The 19899-nt window shown below is 46.1% G+C and overlaps 1 protein-coding gene across 1 annotated transcript in view; it reads left to right on the forward strand.

Moving 5' to 3' along the window:
• Positions 1-19899, forward strand: part of MYO18B (myosin XVIIIB) — a 368096-nt gene that overhangs the window by 81644 nt on the left and 266553 nt on the right. The window contains exons 13-15 of the mRNA XM_007947984.1: positions 2578-2770; positions 5753-5833; positions 8298-8445. Coding sequence (XP_007946175.1) covers positions 2578-2770; positions 5753-5833; positions 8298-8445 — 422 coding nt within the window. The remainder of the gene's footprint in view (positions 1-2577; positions 2771-5752; positions 5834-8297; positions 8446-19899) is intronic.

Consider the following 19899-nt stretch of genomic DNA (forward strand, 5'->3'; position numbering starts at 1 on the left):
ATCTCCTGCGCATTCTGGGTTATGCTTGACAGTCTATTTATGCCATAAATTAGGGCTCCCAGATTTGCCCCTATTTTATCTTTGATGAATTTTATAGTTTTGGGTTTTACATTTAAGTCTTTGATGCAGCTTGAGTTTGTTTTTGTGTATGGGGTGAGGTATGGGTCTTGTTTCATTTTTCTGCAGGTAGATATCTAGTTTTGCCAGCACCATTTGTTAAAGAGGCTGTCTCTTCCCCATTTAATGGGCTTTAGACCTTTGTCAAAGATCAGTTGTCCATAGATGGATGGGTCTATATCTGGACTTTCTATACTGTTCCATTGGGGATCCATAGGGTTTTCATTGGCTGGTTTGTGGAAGACGATCACCGGGCCTTTCTTCCTACCCTTAGTCTAAAAGCTCCACTGAAACCTGTTCAGCATCATTGCATCTCCATTGACATATGAGGCTGGCTGCACAGAAGGGGCCCTGGCTGGGAATCAAATCAGGACTCCCACAGGGAAGGCAGGAAGTCTTCTGCTGAACGCCCTTACCCTCACTCATTGTGTACCTTGCCTCGTATCATCTCCAACATCAGCCCATGTTACAGATGAGGAAATTGAGGCACAGAGAGGTGGAGGTGGGATGGGAACACAATGCTGGACCCCCACCTTGCACCTTCGAGTTTCCCTGAATAACCTACCATACTGCGTTCAACCATTTATTTTTCTAAATTTTCCTGCTGGCAATGGGGAGCAGGAGGAGTGGGATTTCAGAGTGGACTGGAATGCATCTCCATAATGTGTCTGGGGAACTGCAGACACAGGAGCCTCTGCCTTCTACCAGCCTGAGCCACACTCTTTAAAGCCCTTTAAACAATTCTGGCTGGTCTTTCCAGGAGGTAGGCAAGGGCTTCCCTCCCTCCTCCAGGGAAGCAGGAGGCATAATTAGCTCTGAAGTCTTGTCAAGGCGATGGGGTGGGTGCGTAGCAACAGAGCCAGGGGTTGTCGTTGCGAACACAGAATCAACTCCCTTAATTGCTGCTAGAGTCATTGCTGTCCAAGACCACAGACACATTATCTAGAAGCCAAGGGGATCATGCATGCTTTGAGGACAGAGTGCTGGGGTTGGAAAATGAACTGCTGGCCAAAGGAAGCAGCCTCAGCCAGCAAAAGCGGGCTGCCTTGTGGTCTGGGAGCTTGGAACTCACATCTGTAAAATGTTTATACACTGTATTGCCAATGACAGTACCCACCACCATCTTTTACTGAGCACCTGGCTTTCCAGGCATCATCCAACTGAATCTTTGTGCGTGTCTATGTGGCAGCTGTTCTTATCAACCCCATTTTATAGAAAGGAAGGAGTCCCTGGCTGGTGCAAATGGTTAACGTGCTCAGCTGCTAACCGGAAAGGTTGGGGGTTCGAGTCCACCCGGTGGGACCTCAGCAGATAGGACTGGTGATCTAATTCCAAAACATCAGCCACTGCACACCCATGTTCACCATAGCACTATTTACAAGAGCAAGAAGATGGAAACAACCTAAGTGCCCATCAACAGAAGAATGGGTAACCAAACTATGGTACATACATACAATGGAATACTGTGCAACCCTGAAGAATAATGTAGAATCTTCAAAACACCACATAACGTGGATGAACTTGGAGGACATTCTGCTGAGTTGAATAAGTCAATCATAGAAGGACAAATATTGTATTATTTTGTTATTATAAAAAGTCAAGGAAAGGTTTGTATATGGAAGGATACTTTTCTTTGCTGGTTAGCAGGGGTGGGAGGGGAGGGGAGGGAACACTGCAAAAAGAAAAAATTAAAAAAAAAAAATCAGCCCCTGAAAACCCTATGGAGCACAGTTCTACTTTGACATGCATCGGGTCACCATGAGTTGAATTCAAATCAATAGCAATTGGTTTTCTATGAATGGAAAAACTTGCACATAACGGAAAAGAGTTCACGTTTAGACTAAGGGCCCTCTAAAGCTTATAGCTGATGATGCTAGTGATAGTAGTATCAGGTAACATTTGCCGAGCATTTACCACATGAAGTACCTTGTGGTGTTCAGGGTAATGGAGGCCTTAATACATGCAACCCTTCAATCAGTCCTCTGTTGGGTTCCATCATTAACCTTTTGTGGCTGAGACGTTTGAGGCTCAGAGAGGTTAAGTGAGATTCTCCCAAGGCAAGAGTTGCAGAGTGAAGGTCTGGGCTATGTTTGACTATCTTCAGAGTCTACCAAGCAAGTCATTTCTCCACTCGGCCTCCTGGTAGGGAAGTAACATTTCTGGAGTGTTGTGGGAGCATTCTTCATACCTTAACTCCTTCGGTCCTTACTGCAGCACTTGGAATTTTCCTTCTCACCTCACCATTGTTTTATAGTTGGGGAAACTAGGCTCAGAGATGTTAAACAACTTGCCCAGGGTCACACAGCCTGTATGTGGTGAGCCTAATGGATCTGCTAGATCCCCAAGTTCACCCAGTATGCTGCCTCAGTTTTTCCCTCTGTGCAGAGGGAGAGTGGGAGGCTTGGACCAGTGGGGCTCTAAGACTCCACGTCATCTCAGGGCTTCTCTGCTCTCTTCTAGAGCCTTCTCCTCCCACCACCTCTCCATGGCCTCCATCATGGTGGTGGATTCTCCAGGCTTTCAGAACCCCCGGCACCAGGGTAAGGACCGTGCCGCGACCTTTGAGGAACTGTGTCATAATTATACTCACGAACGCTTGCAGCTGCTTTTCTATCAGCGGACCTTTGTCTCCATGGTGGAGCGGTACCGAGAGGTGAGACTGGGCAGAGTGGGCTTTGCCAGGGCTCAGTGGAGGGGTTGAGGCTGGGAAGAGGAGGGGTCGGATTCAGGTCTACCTTCAGTCTCACCCCTGTTTGGCCCACCACTGAGCAAAGCCTAGCTCCTGGCCAGTCCCCAAGGCTCAGCTGCTCCCCTATTGCCCTCTGCAGCCAAAACTCCACCCAATGCCCCACACCCTGCGGTCCTCAAACAGCAGTGAATTTGGAGCTCCCAGGCCTCTGGTCACATGGCTGTCCTGTTGCAGGATGGCCTATGCCTCCTTGCCCACCTCAGCAGAGGGACAGGCTCCCTAAGAGTCAGCCTGCACCTCCACTCACATGGAAAGCCAGTCGTGCTCTGCTGTTGGGTGAAGACAATGGATTTTATGCCCCCTTTGGAGCACAACATGGCGTTGTCTAACCAAGCTAAATGTGACAGATGCCAATGCCAGCAGCTGCCCTTCTAGGAGGCACCTTAGGCAATCCATGCATGTGAACCTGTAAACATGTCCCTTCCAGCCCTTCTTTTCTCATTAAAACAACAACAAAAAGATGACGTTAAAATACAACATTCATACAGAAAAGTGAATAACTGAGAAGAATACAGCACAATGCAATGTTGTTGTTGTTGTTGTTATTTGCCGTGGAGTCAGCCCCGACTCATAGCGACCCCTCCTTGGGTTTCCGAGGCAGTATCACTACGGAAGTAGGATTGCCTAACCTTCCTTCCGAGGAGTGGCTGGTGGATTTGAACTGCCAGCCTTCTGGTTAGCAGTCAAGTGCCTTAGCCACTATGCTACCAGAGCTCCCGCACAATGCAATGGATTTATCAAAATGGACATACTCATGCAACCCCCTCCCCCTTGGGTCAAAATAGAACTTTACTGGCACCTCAGACACCCCCCTCATAACCACTTCCAATCACTACTGCCCCTCCTTCCACCCTGAAGGTGACCACTTTGACTCCAGCAAATTCTAAGCACAAAATACTAGAAATAACCATGCAGCTCATCAATAAGATGGTGGGTATTGAAACTGATACAATTTCTTAAAGAATCAGAGGCTACACTTGTGGAAACAAATGCATTGATTTGGATAAATCTCAAACCAATAACAGTGATGAGACCTGGAGCCTGATCTCAATTCTACCACTTACTGGCTGTGTGGCCACAGGAGAGTCACTTACCCTCTCTGATCTTCAATTTCTTTACATGTAAAATGAAACAATACTCCTGCATCAGTTATCATTCATCACAATAATGCTGCATAATTAACAACTCCAAACCATCGTCATTTACAAGTATAATCCTGTTTCTTTGGGTCTCAAGGTTGGCTGGGCAGTTCGTTTGGTCTTGATTGGAGTGGTTCTTGCACTTGCAGGGAGATGTAGGTTGGATAGATAACTCTGATGATCATGGCTGGACTCTCATGTGTCTAGGGGTTGGCTGGCCATCAGCTGATCTAGGCAGGCCTTGTCTGGAGTGACTCATCCCTGCTCAACAAACGTCTCCTCCTCCAGCAGGCTAGCTCAGGCTTGTTCCCAGGCAGGGCCCCAGAAGAGGAAGCAGAAGTGTGCAAGGCCCTTTGAGGCTTATGCACAGAGCAGAACAGTGTCACTTCTGCTGCATAGGACTGGTCAATGCCAGTCTGTGGCTAAGCCCTGATTCAAGGGCAGGGGAAATGGGCTCCCCCTCTTGCTGAGAGGAGCTGCAGCATGACTCTGTAATGAGTGTGGATACGGATGGGGGTAGAGAACTGCCCCCTAAAGGGATGGTTCAGACCTTGAAGGAGGTAGGATAGGACGTACATAGTCTGTTAGTTAGATAGATAAGCTGCCATCAAGTTGCCCTATGGACCTCATCTACTGTGGGATGAAATCTTGCCCAGTCTCCATCATCCTCACGCTCGCCAGCAAGTTTGTTCTGCCAATCCATCTCCCCATCAGTCTCTCTCACCCTCACTGGCCTTCTGCTTCATCAACACAATGGCCACCTCTAGCAATTCATGCTTCCTGCCAATGTGTCCAAAGCCAGCGAGCTGGACCATGTCATAAGGTGCCCATTGGCTGAATTTTGGGAAATAGATTGCCAGGCCTTTCTTCCTAGTCTGCCTTAGTCTGGAAGCTCCACAAAAACCTGTCCACCATGGGTGACCCTGTTGGCATGTGAAATACTGGTGGCATGGGTCATTTAATAGATGGGAATAGCTATCTTTCTTCCCCCTCTAGTATTTCACTTATTTTAGATTATGAAAATAATACATGTTCTTTATTAAAAAACTGAAAAGTGCATATAAGTGTAAAGATGCAGAAGACACAGTCTCCTGATAGCTCTGTCACCAGAGGCACCCACGGTTACCAATCTGCTGTATTTTACACCGGTAACGTTCCTATACGTTGTCGTCTCTGCTGACTCGCAGTCCTTCTGGATATGTACATAATTGGGCCGTCTGCTCTTTTCTTCACAGCGTTATATTATTCACATGTCTTCGCTCCATTTACGACTCCCAGTAAACACGCATTTCAGTGGTTATGTGTGATTCTGTCTTCACTCCTTTGTTTGAACATCTGGTGGTTTCCAAGTTTAAGCTATTATAAACAACACTGTGATGAACATCTTTGGGCACAGTGCTGTGTTGACATTCCTGAGAATTTTTATACACAAATGTTGTTATCCATGATTTATGTTTGTTGTCGCCAATGCCTAGCACTCAGCCCAGCACATATTAGGTCCTCATGAAATGTTAGGGAAGTTTGAGCTGAACTGTCAGCTTGTGACAGAGCTCACACTGTGATGGCTGATGACCCTGGAAAGTGGACAATATCAGAATGTTATTGAAACGTTGGTCTACAATCTTCTTTCTCAAATACAAAGGCCACAGGGTGATGGATGCTCACACTTCTTCTTCCCCCTTCATGCATTTTCTACTGCATGCAGATCACTAAAGGAGCTAACTCTTAAACTCTTGTGATTTTCCAGGAAAGCATTCCTGTGCAGTTTGACCTTCCAGAACCATCTCCAGGGACCACGGTGGCAGTTGTAGATCAGAATCCCTCCCAGGTAACATGGGGCTCAGCAAACTAACTTTTAGATACCACCTGGCCTTTTTAGTGAACTATCAGCTGATTTGAAGCTTGCGGTTACTAGTTCACAGTACCTTCTGTACCTGTGATCACCCAGGAATTGCTGCAAACACGGATGCCTGGGACCTATCCCCAGATCCTGCACTGATTGGTCAGGGGGTGTTGACAGGCTCCTCAGGTTGACAGCCACTGCTTTATGACTCACTCTATGCCTGAGAATTAGACTCACAACGAGAAGCCTGTGGTCTGAGCTGAAGGGCCTTCAGCAGTGGGTGTGACCTCAGCCAGCCACTGTCACCTGGAAAGATCAGGTGTTCAGACAAAGATGCTGCACCCTGGTGGAAATTGGGTCTTTGGGAAATGGAGAGGAGGAGGTGATAATGGGTTCAGGTCCCTGGCCTAGTTGGGGAAAACAGAGTTGAGGTTGGGAGATGTCTGAGTCTTGCTCATCCCTAGAACCTGCTTTGCTGACCCCAGACCTGCACCTCTTGCTCAAGCCATTCTAAGCACTGCCCTTGACCATTTAACTTGACTTTCTACTTCTTCTTCTTCTTTCTTTTTCTTTTTTTTTTTTTTTTGGTCCCTTGCATCTTGGTGTGAAAGTTCTTGGGCTGGGAATCCTGTCAAGCCTGGATCCAACCTTGGTGACCTTGGGCAAATCACTTTGTCTCTCTGAGCCCCATTTTTCTCATTTCCAAAACAGAAATAATAATATCCTCTAGGGTTGCTGTGGAAGTTGGGGAGGAGAGTACATGAAACACCTGTCATGGTGCTTGGCATACAGTCAGAGTCCTACAGGTGGCATTTCTCCTGCCATTGGGTGTCATAGGCTATTCTTTTCCTCAGTCCTTGTCTCCTGCTGCTCAGGGGTGGTTTTCCAGCCTTCCCTCGGCTCATGGTGGGCTGTACTTATCATCAGGAAGCTCCCTTGTTCAAATGCCTGTGGGCTGTTCACAGTGCACCTGCTTCTTCCTGGCATCTCTCTCGCTGGTTTCCCTACCACTGTACTTCCTCACCTGGGCCTCTCCTTGAAAGGGGCATGATTGAGGGAATGACTTAGGCAATGTGGGGAGGGAACAGCCAGCATGTCCCCAAGACCACTGGGCTGTATGTGGCTGGGAACATTTACCTTATGACAAACAGCCAGCGGTCAATTTCAAGTCCAACAGAGAAGGCCAAGGTGAAGGCCCAGGATACCTGGCATCTAATTCTGGTTCTGCTCTGACTCTGTGTGTGACCCTGGACATCTCCCTTCTCCTTTCTGGGCCTCTGAGGGATATGTACCAATATTTCTAAGTTAGGGTGCCCACTTGTCCTGGTTTTCTGGGAATTTCCTGGCTTTAGCACTGGAAAGCAAGTGTTCTGGGAAGCCTTCTGGTCCTGGGAAAACTGGGCAAGTTGGGTCACCCTACACATTATATTTCCTGCATAACCACCTGATGCTGCTTTGGGTTGGGCCAACTCATAGCAAGCCCTCAAATATGTAAGACACTTAAACTCCCCAGCCTTTCTCTGTTTCCCATTGTTGATGTTGTTAGTGCCAGTAAGTCGATTTTTGACTCATAGTGACTCAACGTTATTGCATAGAACTGCCCCGTAGGGTCTCCTGGGCTGGAGCAGGTTGCCAGGCTCCTGCAGAGCAGCTGGGTGGGTTCACACTGCCAACCTCTCAGTTAGCAGTTGAGCACTTAACCATTGCACCACCGGGGCTCCTTCCCATGTACAAAATAAAAGATTGGCATTGAAGCTCTCTGAAGCTCGTAGCTAGATTTAAAATTTAAAAGCTTTGAATTAAGCTGACCTTGTCCTCTGAAACGTTCTTTGAGTGCTTATAGTTTTTCAAGATTTTAGTTCAAAGAAATAAAAAGACTTCTAAGAGCAAGTGATGTAGATGAAATCAAACCTTTCACATCTCACTGTGCACAAACAGACGGGCCGCCCTGTGTGTTATCTAGAAATGTGTGACTTACAGAGTGCTTTTCCCTGCCTGACACTCATTCATCCTGACCACAGCCCTCTGAGGAAGATATTTCCATTATCTATTTATATAAGAGGAAACAGAGTCTCAGAGAGGTGCAGTGACTTGCCTAAGGTCACACAGGGAGGGAGGACAGAGGAAGGATTTGGACCCCTTATAGTGGAGAAGTTGTTCCATTTTTTGGTTTTGACACTGGGCATTTGGGAGTGAGCAGGAACATTGGTCTGGGCAGCTTTGTTCTGAGTCATGGTCCTTGGGATTTGGGTCCCCTTAAGGAAGGTTGGGCAAATCTACTTCCATAGTGATACCACCTCAGAAACCCAAGGAGGGGTTGCTGTGAGTCGGATCCAACTTGACAGCAGTGAGTTTAAATCCCTATCGATGGGAAAAACAGTTCAGGAATTGGCCTCCATCAAGGATCAGAGTGTCTTAATGCATCCTGGGTCTCCCCCCACCACCCCAGGTTCGCTTACCAGCTGGAGATCATGCTGAAGATGCCAAAGGCCTTTTCTGGGTCCTGGATGAGGAGGTCCGGGTGGAAGGCTCCAATGATATCGTGGTGCTCGAGTGTCTGTGTGCAGCCTTTGAGAAGAAAGGAGCTGGGGCTGAAGGTAAGGGAGCAAGGGTCACCAGGAGACTGAGTCCAGCTTAGATTTTGGAATATGTCCTTGTCAGTTGCATAAAAAGCCATGGCAGAGGCTGTTCAAGGCTCTGAGTGCAGAGATGAGCGTGAATACACATTTGTGTGTTTTCATTAGTTTAGATGTTCACTCATTCATGTGTCCATGCATTCAGTAAACACACTGAGCACCTACTGTGTACTGGGGATCATTCTATACAGCAGTGAGGCAGCCTGACATGGCTTATGTCTTAGAGGGAGAGATGATGAACAAGCTAACAGACAAACATATACATATACAATGAACCTGAGATGACAGAGTGTGGTGCTCTGATGGTGTGCTTTACTTTCACTGTTGTTGAGTCAATTTTGACTCGTAGTAATCCCTCCTTGGGTTTCCGAGGCAGTTTCTCTGCAGAAGTAGATTGCCCAGTCTTCCTTCCAAGGAGTGGTTGGTGGGTTTAAACTGCCAGCTTTCTGGGCAGCGGTCAAATGCCTTAGGCACTACACCACCAGATTGTTGTTGTTGTTATGTGCCGTTGAGTCAGCCCCGACTCATAGCGACCCCTCCTTGGGTTTCCGAGGCAGTATCACTATGGAAGTAGGATTGCCCAACCTTCCTTCCGAGGAGTGGCTGGTGGGTTTGAACCGCCAGCCGTCTGGTTAGCAGGCAAGTGTCTTAGCCACTAACACCACCAGATTAGGCAAACCTAATTTCTCTGGGATCCTGGCAATTAATGAACACAGTTAGATATGACCAAGGGCTTGGAAGCATGAAGCAAGGCAAGGTTAGAGAGGTCATCTGGACTCAGACTGGAGAGGTCTCTGTGGGTTATGAAAAGACTTTGGTTTCACTCTGGAGCAATGAGAAGCATTCTAGGCTGTAGTCAGGTTTGTGGTATGGTCAGGTTCCTGTTCTGAAACGTTCAGCCAGGTATGGAGACATGGACATGGTAGGAAGGTGGCCAGGAGAGAGAGCAGCTGCCTGTCCCTGGGAAGAGGGCAGAATCTGGAGGTGTTTAGCAACTAAACACAGCACTTGGTGATGGATTGGATTAGTGGGAGAGGGCATTTAGAGGGGATATTGAGACATCAAGCTGGAATAAAGAGATTGTGGGATTTGGCATGATTCACAGTTAAGTGTTCTGGAATTCCCATTCTTAGCAATGTTATCTATGATTTGTTATGATCCACATAGTTGAATGCCTTTGCATAATCAATAAAAACCCAAAAAACCAAACTCACTGCCATCAAGTCTATTCTGACTCATAGCGACCCCCTTTGGGTTTCTGAGGTGGTAAATCGTTGTAGAAGTCGATTGCCCATCCTTCCTTCTGCAGAGTGGCTGGTGGGTTTGAACTGCCAATCTACTGATTAGCAGTCAAATGCACTAGGCACTATGTCACCAGAGCTCCTTATAATCAGTAAAGCACAGGTAAAAATCTTTCTCATATTCTCTGCTTTTAGCCAAGAGCCAGCAGATAGCAGCAATGATATCCATGGTCCCACACCGTCTTCTGAATCTGGCTTGAGTCTGTGACAGTTCCCTGTTAATGTAGTACTACAGCTGTTTTGCACTGTGGTCATTCTTCTGTCAGTTTGTGCACTCTGGTGGCTTCCATGTTACTGTGACATTGGAAGCTCCACCACTGCTATTTCAAATACCAGCAGGTTTATCGATGGCAGATAGGTCTCATGGGAGCTTCCAGACTCAGACAAACTAGAAAGAAGGATGTGGTGGTCTACTTGTGAGAAAATTGGCTGCTGAAACTGAATGGCTATATTCCATGCTATAAAATAATTAAGTGGCACAAACAGTTAAGCACTTAACTACTAGCCAAAAGGTTGGTGGTTTGAAGTTACTCAGAGGCACCTCGGAAGATAAACCTGATGATCTGCTTCCAAAATTTCAGAACCTTGAAAATCCTATGGAGCAAAGCTCTACTTTGCACACATGGGGCCATCGTGAGTCGGAAGTGACTCAGTGACAACTAATAACAATAGTAATAACACATATTGTTGTTGTTGTTATGTGCCGTTGAGTCAGACCCGACTCATAGCGACCCCTCTTGGGTTTCTGAGGCAGTATCACTACGGAAGTAGATTGCCCAACCTTCCTTCCAAGGAGTGGTTGGTGGGTTTGAACCGCCAGCCTTCTTGTTAGCAGTCAAGTGCCTCAGGCACTATGCTACCAGAGCTCCTATTATTAATAATAGTAATTCATTTGTCTTTATGCCAATGCAAGGAGCTCTGGTGGTGCAGTGCCTAAGGCGTTTGCCTACTAACCAGAAGGTTGGTGGTTCAACGCCAGCCATTCTGTGGAAAGAAGATGGGGCAATCTACTTCCATGAAGATTTACTGCCTCAGAAATCCAGTGGGGTTCACTATGAGTCAGAATTGGCTTGGCAGCAGTGAGTTTGGTTTGGTTGTTGGTTTTATACCAACACAGTCATAACATGTAACGTTATGCGCATGCATTTATGTACATGTGTGTGCATATGTGGAGTCCCTGGTGGCATAAACTATGAAGAGATTGAGTGTTAACATTAAGGTTGTCAGTTCAAGGCCACCCAGAGTGCCACAGAAGAAAAGCCAGCTGATCTGCTTCCAAAAGGTCACAGTTTTGAAAACCCTGTGGAGCAAGTTGTACTCTGACAGCCGTAGAGTTACCATGAGTCAGAATCAACTCAATGACAACAGATTTGGTTTGGTTTGGTATATATGTATTGTGTGTATGTCTGTGTGTGCATGCGGGTGTATATGCCTCTAAAGGCGTAAGTGCCCATGGTCCAGGAAACTCATCATGTAGCTGTAAACGGGTCTTGGCACTCAACTTGCCCTTGGCAATAACTCACCCCCTTTACCAGCTGTTGAGAGAGGATGAAAGGGGCAGAGGAAACTGCTGTTTGTGGAGCCCTCATTACCAGCCAGACTTGCCACTGAGTGCTCACCCGGCCCTGTGAGGTGGGCTTCACTAGCCCCTTCCCCACTGAGGTAGCCAAGCCCTGGGGAAGACCAGGCAGCTTCCCAAGGCCCTGATGATGCTGAGATCAGAGCTGGTGCTGAACCTGGGGGCCTCACCTCACAGGCCAAGCAGATCTGTGACCTCGTTCCAGGCCGTGAAAGTGGCTTGTGTTCATGCATTGGCTTAAGAGTGGGGGTGGGGTGGTGGAGGACGTTCCCCCAGACCCAGAGCAAGCCAGGAAGTAGAGAAGTTACTTAAAAAAAAAAAAAAAAAAAAAGTTGAGGCTTTGGGTCACAGAGACTCAGGCTGGATCCCACTTCACTACTTAATTACAGTGTGTGTGACTTCTGGGAAGTCACCTCCCCTCCCTGTAAAGTGGTGCTAATGGTGAAACGTACCTCAGAGGGCTGGTGTGAGACAGACCAACTACTGTGTACAGAGGAACATTTACATGTCCTCCTTTTCAGTTCTGGCTCCAGGGTCACCTCCTCAGAGACCCTCCCTGACGCCTGTCTGCAGCTTCCCTGCAGCAGCCACACTGTCCTGTCACGAGTCCTGTTTGTTTTCTTCAGAGCCCTTTCCAGGCTCTGTAATTTTGGGCTGTTTATTTGCCTTACTTCCTTGCCGTCAGGGACCTCTGGTGGCACAGTGCCTAAGACGTTTGCCTGGTAATCAGAAGGTTGGTGGTTCAAACCTACTAGCTACTCCAGAGAAGGCAGATCTTTACTTCCGTAAAGATTTACCACCTTGGAAACCCAGTGGGGGTCTTTATGAGTCAGAAGCCACTTGATGGCAGTGAGATTGGTTTTGGTATAGTTGCTTGTTGTCAGTCTCCCTGACTGCCCTGTGAAGCCCCCTGTAGGCTCTGTGAGGGCAGGACCAGCCCCTGTCTTGTCTACTCTGTGTCTTCTCAGTGCCTAGAACATGGCGACTCTCTGTAACTATCCACCACACTGCCTTTCCCTGGTCTTGGTCACTCATCCCAATTGTACCATCTCTCCTGGTTGCCCCTCCAACACACCAAGCACCTTCTCAGCCCAGGGCTTCGTACTGCTGGTCCCTTCAGCCTGGAACTGCTTCCACCACATTTGAGGAGGACTCACTCCCTCACCTGGTAGCATAGTGCCTAAGGCACTTGACTGCTAACCAGAAGGCTGGTGGTTCAAACCCACTAGCCACTCCTCGGAAGGAAGGTTGGGCAATCTACTTCTGTAGTGATACTGCCTTGGCAGCCCAAGGAGGGGTCCCTATGAGTCGGGGCTGACTCAACAGCACATAACAACAACAACAACAATATTCCCTCACCTCCTTCAGGTCTAGTGGGACCTCTTCTGACCATCTTATGTAAAATAATGACCGTATCCTACAACACTCCTGCCGCTGCCCCCGCCTCCTGCTTGTCTTTTCACCTATTGCAATGGTCACACATGGATGTCAAACTCTTCCACCATCCCTATCCCCTCCTGGAATGGATGTTGGCTTTGGGAGGTCTAGGGCTGGTCTTTCACTGCTATGATCCCCACAGCTCACGTGGCATGAGCACGACCAGGCACACCACGGATGCTTGCTGTAGACTAGAACTCACGTGTCCGGAAGGGAGGGACAGGGAATTCACAGTTGCAGTGCTTTCAGGATCTTGACTTTGAGGCAAAAGAGACAGAGCTAGGATTGGAAGCAGACAGCATCTTGTAGAGAGTGGCACAGAAGAGCTGATGCCATGTGTCACTCCCTTTTCCCTCGATGTTGATACTGCCAGCCCCAGACACCCCAGGCAGGATGCTGCAAAGTCTTCAGTGAGCAGAGGAGAGAGTCTGTTATGTCCATTGTGCTGGACTGATGGAGACAGTCATATGAACTCAGATGTTGGGTTAAAAAAATAACAGAAAAAGGTGATTTTTCCCTAGGGTTTTCTGATTAGCTCTGATTTAATGAGAACATTCAATCAACCAAAATGCTTGGAGGCATTCTGGCTAATTTATAACTTCTTATCTAAGGTCCAGGAGTTCTCACTAGAGAGGCACTACTTGTCTGTTAACCAGAAGTTCAGTGGTTTGAACCCACCAGCCACTCCATGGAAGAAGGATGAGGTAGTCTGCCTCTATAAAGATTTACAGCCTTGGAAACACAAAAGAGGTTGTTGTGAGTCAGAATTCACTCAATAGCACTGAGTTTGGTTTTTTGGTTTTATGTAAGGTATGTTTGCCGAGTGCCTCCACGGTGGGCTAATAGGGCCAGCCCACATGGAGCCCAGGTGACCAGGGGCAGTGCATGCCAGGGGTGGCTGAGAGAACTTGGGGAAGCCTTGCCTAGCCAGTCCATTGGTTCAGTCTCCTGGAGGAGGGGAAGGAAGTCTGAAGCCACAAAAGAGAGATGTTGGGTGAGGCTCCATCTCACAGGGGTTCCCAGGGGACACTTGAAAGTAAAAGGCTCCACGTGAAAAGCTTTGATGAACAAACTGGACTGAAAAAGGAGTGAGGAAGGGGAATGACCAGGCCTGTGACCAGAGCTGTTGTCCAGACCAGTGCCTGGAAGAAGTGGCACCTCCACCTGCCAGCACCTCCAATTCCATGGACAGAGCCAGGCTTGGCAGTGGCAGGACCAGCACCTCATCCTGGCTCTGCCCTGACATGCTCTGTGCATTTAGTCAAGTCAGCTCATCTCTCTGAACCTCAAATGTCATCTTCTAAAAGCTGGTCCAGTGATGCTCATGTCCAAGATCAGAGTGAGGACTGAAGGACATCCTGCATGCTAGTGTGTCCAGCAGAGGGTACCAGGCATCTCACCTGTGCTTAGCAGACATTAGTGTCTTTTCTTTTCTCTTGGCTTGGTCCCTTCCTTCTCCCCAAACGCCACAGGAGTCCTCATCCAAGAGCCCAGCTCTGTGCTAGCTGCTGGGTATAATAATAGATTAACACAGTACCTGCCCTCAAGTGGCTCCCAGTCCATTGCAGGGAGATAGGTATGTAAGCAGATACCTACAGCATTGTAGGACCAACGGTGACTGTATGTAGCAGAGCCTGGTGTGCACTTTGTCACTTCGGGGACTGCACAGCTCTGAGGGCTTGAAGGAAGCTCTGGGTGCAGAGCTTAACCAGAAGTGTCCTTTGCTGGTAACTGCAATTCTCTAGAACACAGGAGAACCAGGCAGTGAGGACAGAGGACCTCCAGATAGACCAGCAGAAGGCAGCATCCATGTATTTTACTCCTCAGAAAGCCTGCAGAGGCTCAGACTGCAGAGAGTGTTTTCACAGTTCAAGAAATGCAGGTGGACACCTCCTACCTCTCTGCAGTTTGTTGTTGCTCTTCTTAGGTGCTGCTGAGTCAGTTCCAACTCATAGCAGCTCGATGTACAGCAGGACGAAGCACTGCCTGGTCCTGCCTCATCCTCAGGGTCGGTGTTGTCTGAGCCCATTGTTGCAGCCACTGTGTCAACACGTCTTATTGAGGGTCTTCCTCCTGTTCTCTCACCCGCTGCTTTACCAAGCATGATGTCCTTCTCCAGGGACTGGTCCCTCCTGATAACATGTCCATGTACATGGGACAGAGTCTTACTTCTAAGGAGCATTCTGGCTGTGCTTCTTCCAAGACAGATTTATTTGTCTTTCTGGCAGTCCATGGTCTATTTAATTTTCTTCACTAACACCATAATTCAAAGGCATCAATTCTTTGATTTTTCCTTATTCATTATTCAACTTTCACATGCATATGAGGTGATTGAAGATATCATGGCATGGGTCAGGTGCACCTTAGTCTTCAAAGTGGCATCTTTGCTTTCTGACACTTAAAGAGATCTTTGGCAGCACATTTGCCCAATGCAATACATTGTTTGACTTCTTGGCTGCTGCTTCCATGGGTGTTGATTGTGGATCCAAGTACAATGAAATCCCTGACAACTTCAGTCTTTTTCTCTGTTTATGGTAATGTTGCCTGGTGTGCAGTGATGTGGATTTTTTTTTCTTTTATGTTGAGGTGTAATCCATATTGAAGACTGTAGTCTTTGATCTTCATCAGTAAGTACCTCAAGTCCTCTTCACTTTGAGCAAGCAAGATTGTGTCATCTGCTTACTGAAGGTTGTTAATGAGTCTTCCTCCAACCCTGCTACTGCATTATTCTTCATGTAGTCCAGCTACTAGGGTTATTTGCTCAGCATACAGATTGAATAAGTATGATGAAAGGATACAACCCTGACACACACCTTTCCTGATTTTAAACCATGTGCTGTTCCCTTGTTCTGTTCAAATGCCTGCCTGTTGGTCTATGCATAGGTTCCTCGTGAGCACAATTAAATATTTTGGAATTCCCATCCTTCACAATGCTATCCATAATTTGTTATGATCCATACAGTTGAATACTTTTGCATAGTCAACAAAACACAAGCAAACATCTTTCTGGTATTCTCTGCTTTTAGCTAGGATCCATGTGACATCAGTAATGATATCCCTTGTTCCATGTCCTCTTCTGAATAATCCAGCTTGAGTCTCTGGCAGTTCCCTGTTGATGCGCTGCTCCAACAATTTTTTTATTTTTTTGGTGTAAATAACTAAGTGTATTAGGAACTTTATCATCCTTTAAAAACAATAACATGCAAATTACTTTTGACTTCATGTACCTGAATGGGAGTAACAAAGCTTTGTTAACTCAATCAAAGAATACATGTGAATTATTCCCATTGTGTGAAACTAGGTGTAGTTGCTTAAACATGTACCTTACTGACAGTAACTACCCTTTGATAACTCAATCTAAGCATAAATGTGGATCTTTCCCATCTATGCAAAACAAAGAGTACTTGGATAACGTAATGTATTTTTTTGCATTTCATCAGGTTGAATTGAAGAAAGTCCACACTATTCCTTACTGACAGAAGAGATTAGGAATTTTTCCATCACTGACAATGAAAGTGTACCTAAATGCACATTTTACATTAAATGAACTGAAGTGCACATTGTTTTCTAATTAACCGAACATATTTGTAATTTTGGCAAAAAAAAAAAAACCCTGCTCCACCACTTTTGAATTATCTTCAGCAAAATTTTACTTGTGTGTGATGTTAATGATATTGCTGAATAATTTCCTCATTCTGTTGTTTCACCTTTCTTTGGAATGGGCATAAATATGGATCTCTTCCAGTCATTTGGCTAGACAGCTGTCTTCCAAATTTCTTGGCTACACTTAAAAATAACAGCAGTATTGTCTTGGTTCTTATTTGTTGTATACTAATCTGATGTATTCTTACTTTTATTTCTTTATTTCCCTAGCCTGCTATTGTCAGTGTACCTGTACAAATTAGAATCTTGAGTTACTACCCCAAACCCTTATTTGTCCCCTCGAAAGTGAATGACCCTGCTGGTATTTGACTAACTGGTAGCATAGCTTCCAGCATCACAGCCACGTACGAGCCACCACAGTAGGACAAACTGATAGGCGAGTGAGTGGTGGCACTTAACCATTGTGCCACCAGGGCTCCTATTAGGTATTGTCTTACGGAAGCCTGGTAGTGCACCATTTAAGCGCTCATCTACTAACAGAAAGGTTAATGATTCAAACCCATCCAGCTCTGTAGAATAAAGACCTGGTGATCTGCTTTGGTAAAGATTACAGCCTAAGAAACCCTGTGGAGAAGTTCTGCTCTGTCGCATAGGGTTGTTGTGAGTCAAGACAGACTTGATGGCGAGCAGCAACATCTGTGCGTGGTAGTAATCTGTCCACAGCCCTTCAGTGCAGAGATAACGATTCTGTACGTGCCACTTCCAGAACACTTCATTGTGCTCATGAGGAACCTGTACATAGACTAGGAGGCTGTTGTTCAGACAGAGCAAGGGGATACTGCATGGCTTTAAATTAGGAAGGGAGTGTGTCAGGGTTGTATCTTGTGGCCATATGCATTCAACTGTATGCTGAGCAAATAATCCGAGAAGCTGGAGTACATGAAGAGGAACATGGCATAAGGGTTGGAGGAAGACTCATTAACAACCTGTGATATGCAGACGACACAACTTTGCTTGCTGAAAGTGAGGTTGACTTGAAGCACTTATTGGAGAAGATTAAAGACATCAGTCTGCAGTATGGATTACCTCTCAACATGAAGAAAATGAAAATCCTCTCAACTGGACCAACAAGCAGCATCATGATAAATGGAGAAAAGATTGAAGTTGTCAAAGATTTCATATTACTTGGATCAACAGTCAATACCAATGGAAGCAGCAGTTAAGAAATCAGATGATATATTTGCACTGGGTAAATCTGCTGCAAAAGACCTCTTTAAAGTGCTGAAGAGCAAAGATGTCTCTTTGAAGACTAAGGTGCACCTAACCCAAGCCATGCTATTTTCAGTCACCTCACATGCCTATGAAAGCTTCACAATGAATAAGGAAAACTGAAGAAGAGTTGATGGTTTTGAGTTGTGGTGCTGGTGAAGAATGCTGAGAGTACCATGGACTGCTAAAAGAACTAACAAATCTACCTTGGAAGTAGTACAGCCGGAATGCTCATAGAAGCAAGAATGGCCAGACGTCGTCTCACCTACTTTGGTCATGTTGTCAGAAGGGATCATTCCCTGGAGAAGGATGTCATGCTTGGTAAAGTGGAGGGTCAATGAAAAAGGGGAAGCCCCTCAAAGAGATGGCTGCAATGATGGGCTCAGGTATAGCAAGGATTGTGAGGCTGGCACAAGACTGAGCAGTGTTTCATTCTGTTGTACGTACAGTTGCTATGAGTTAGAGCTGACTCGATGGCACCTAACAATAACAAGTGTCACTCAACATGAGAGCATTGCTGTGGTTACAGTGACATAAGTGAATGGATTCATTCATTCCACAGGCACTTCTGGACTCCATTCAGTCCAGACCTGGTGGGGACTCTGGTACATCCACAGACAGTTAAATCCAGCTAACCACCACCCGTGGTTACTGACTTAGAAGCCCTGGTGGTCAAGCACTTGGCTGCTAACCAAAAGACTGGTGGCTTGAACCCATCTAGTGACTCCCTGGGAAAAAGATCTGGTGATATACTTCCATAAAGATTGCAGCCAAAAAAACCCAATGAGGCACTTCTACCTTGCCACATGACGTTGATATCAGTTGCAATCGACTTGATGGCATACTACTACAACAACAACTGCATATTGAATGATTACTGTGTGCTGAGCACTACATTAAGCCACATGCTGCCCTGGGAGAGATGTATTATATAATGCACATTTTGTAAAGGAGGAACCTGAGGCTAAGAGACTTAAGTGGCTTGGCCTCTTTTGTACAATAATAAATGGCCAAGTCAGGATTCAACCCAGGTCTTCTCTCACTGTAAGACTGTTCCCATTCCTCCCTCCCTTCCTCGCTCCTTCAGCTAAATGTGCACATTGAAGTGTGTGCTGTGTGTTTGGCTGCTGGCATTCAAGATGATTTTAGGTGGTACACAGATAAATATTTATAAAATATTTAAAAAAATATGACACCTATCTCTTTCCATGTTTGTTAGAGAAGAAATACAGCTTGCACATCAAGTTGCAATACAATGCTTCTTTTTAAATGATTCCATCTAGGTAAAAATTGAGCTGGTTGAAAGATAATTTTAGTAAGTAACAGCCTGGGTCATACATAGTGATTAAGTTGCAGTTGAGTTGATTATGACTCTAAACAGCCCCATGTGCATTCAAACAGAACTCTGCTCCACACGGTTTGCAAGGGGTCATTCTTCAGAAGTGGCTTGCAAGACCTTTATTCTCAGGTGCCTCTGGGTGAACCTGAGCCTCCAACCTTTTGGTTAGCAGCTGACTGTGTTAATCATCAGTCCCACCCCCTCCAGGTGATGCGCAGATGTGGCAAAAATCATGTGTGATGATGACGCTTGGAAAAGGCAGGTGTCCTGCATTTAAGAATCCAGAGAAGAAGCGAATCCATTTTGGGAAAATAATATGCCAAATACACTAAAACAGGAGATGTGTGGGTATCCCAAACCGTTAGCTTTAGCTATCTGGAAACTCATTTAAATGGGAAAAAAAAAAAGACATGTTGTTTTTTTTTACTGTTGTTGACAGTATATACAGCAAAATGTACACTCTTTCAACACTTTTCACATGTACAATTCAGTGACATTAATGACATTCTTCAGGTTGGACAACCGTTCGCACTCTCCTGTTCTGAGTTGTTCCTCCACCATTGACACAAATGCATTGCCTCCTAAGTTTCCTGTCTAACCTTTGTAGTTGATGTTGTCGGTCTGAACCCATTTAGATCTGCAAAAGAGCATGATGTTCAAAGCAAGAGTTCTTTTTTCTAATGCATTTTTTTTAATTTTTATTGTGATTTGGGTGAAAGTTTACAGAGTGTGATAGTTGAAGATGTGTCAACTTGGCTGGACTCCAGTTGTGAGTGGTGGTTCCCATGATGGATCACATGACTGCATTCTAAGCGGCCGGTCGGCCTAGGGGGAGTTTCCCCAGGGGTGTGGCCTACCTGCAATACTATCCCAGGGACAAACTGGAA

This window comes from Orycteropus afer, unplaced genomic scaffold (genome assembly GCF_000298275.1).
Source record: "Orycteropus afer afer isolate SDZICR_OR568_19922 unplaced genomic scaffold, OryAfe1.0 scaffold00197, whole genome shotgun sequence".
In the NCBI taxonomy this organism is placed as follows: domain Eukaryota; kingdom Metazoa; phylum Chordata; class Mammalia; order Tubulidentata; family Orycteropodidae; genus Orycteropus; species Orycteropus afer.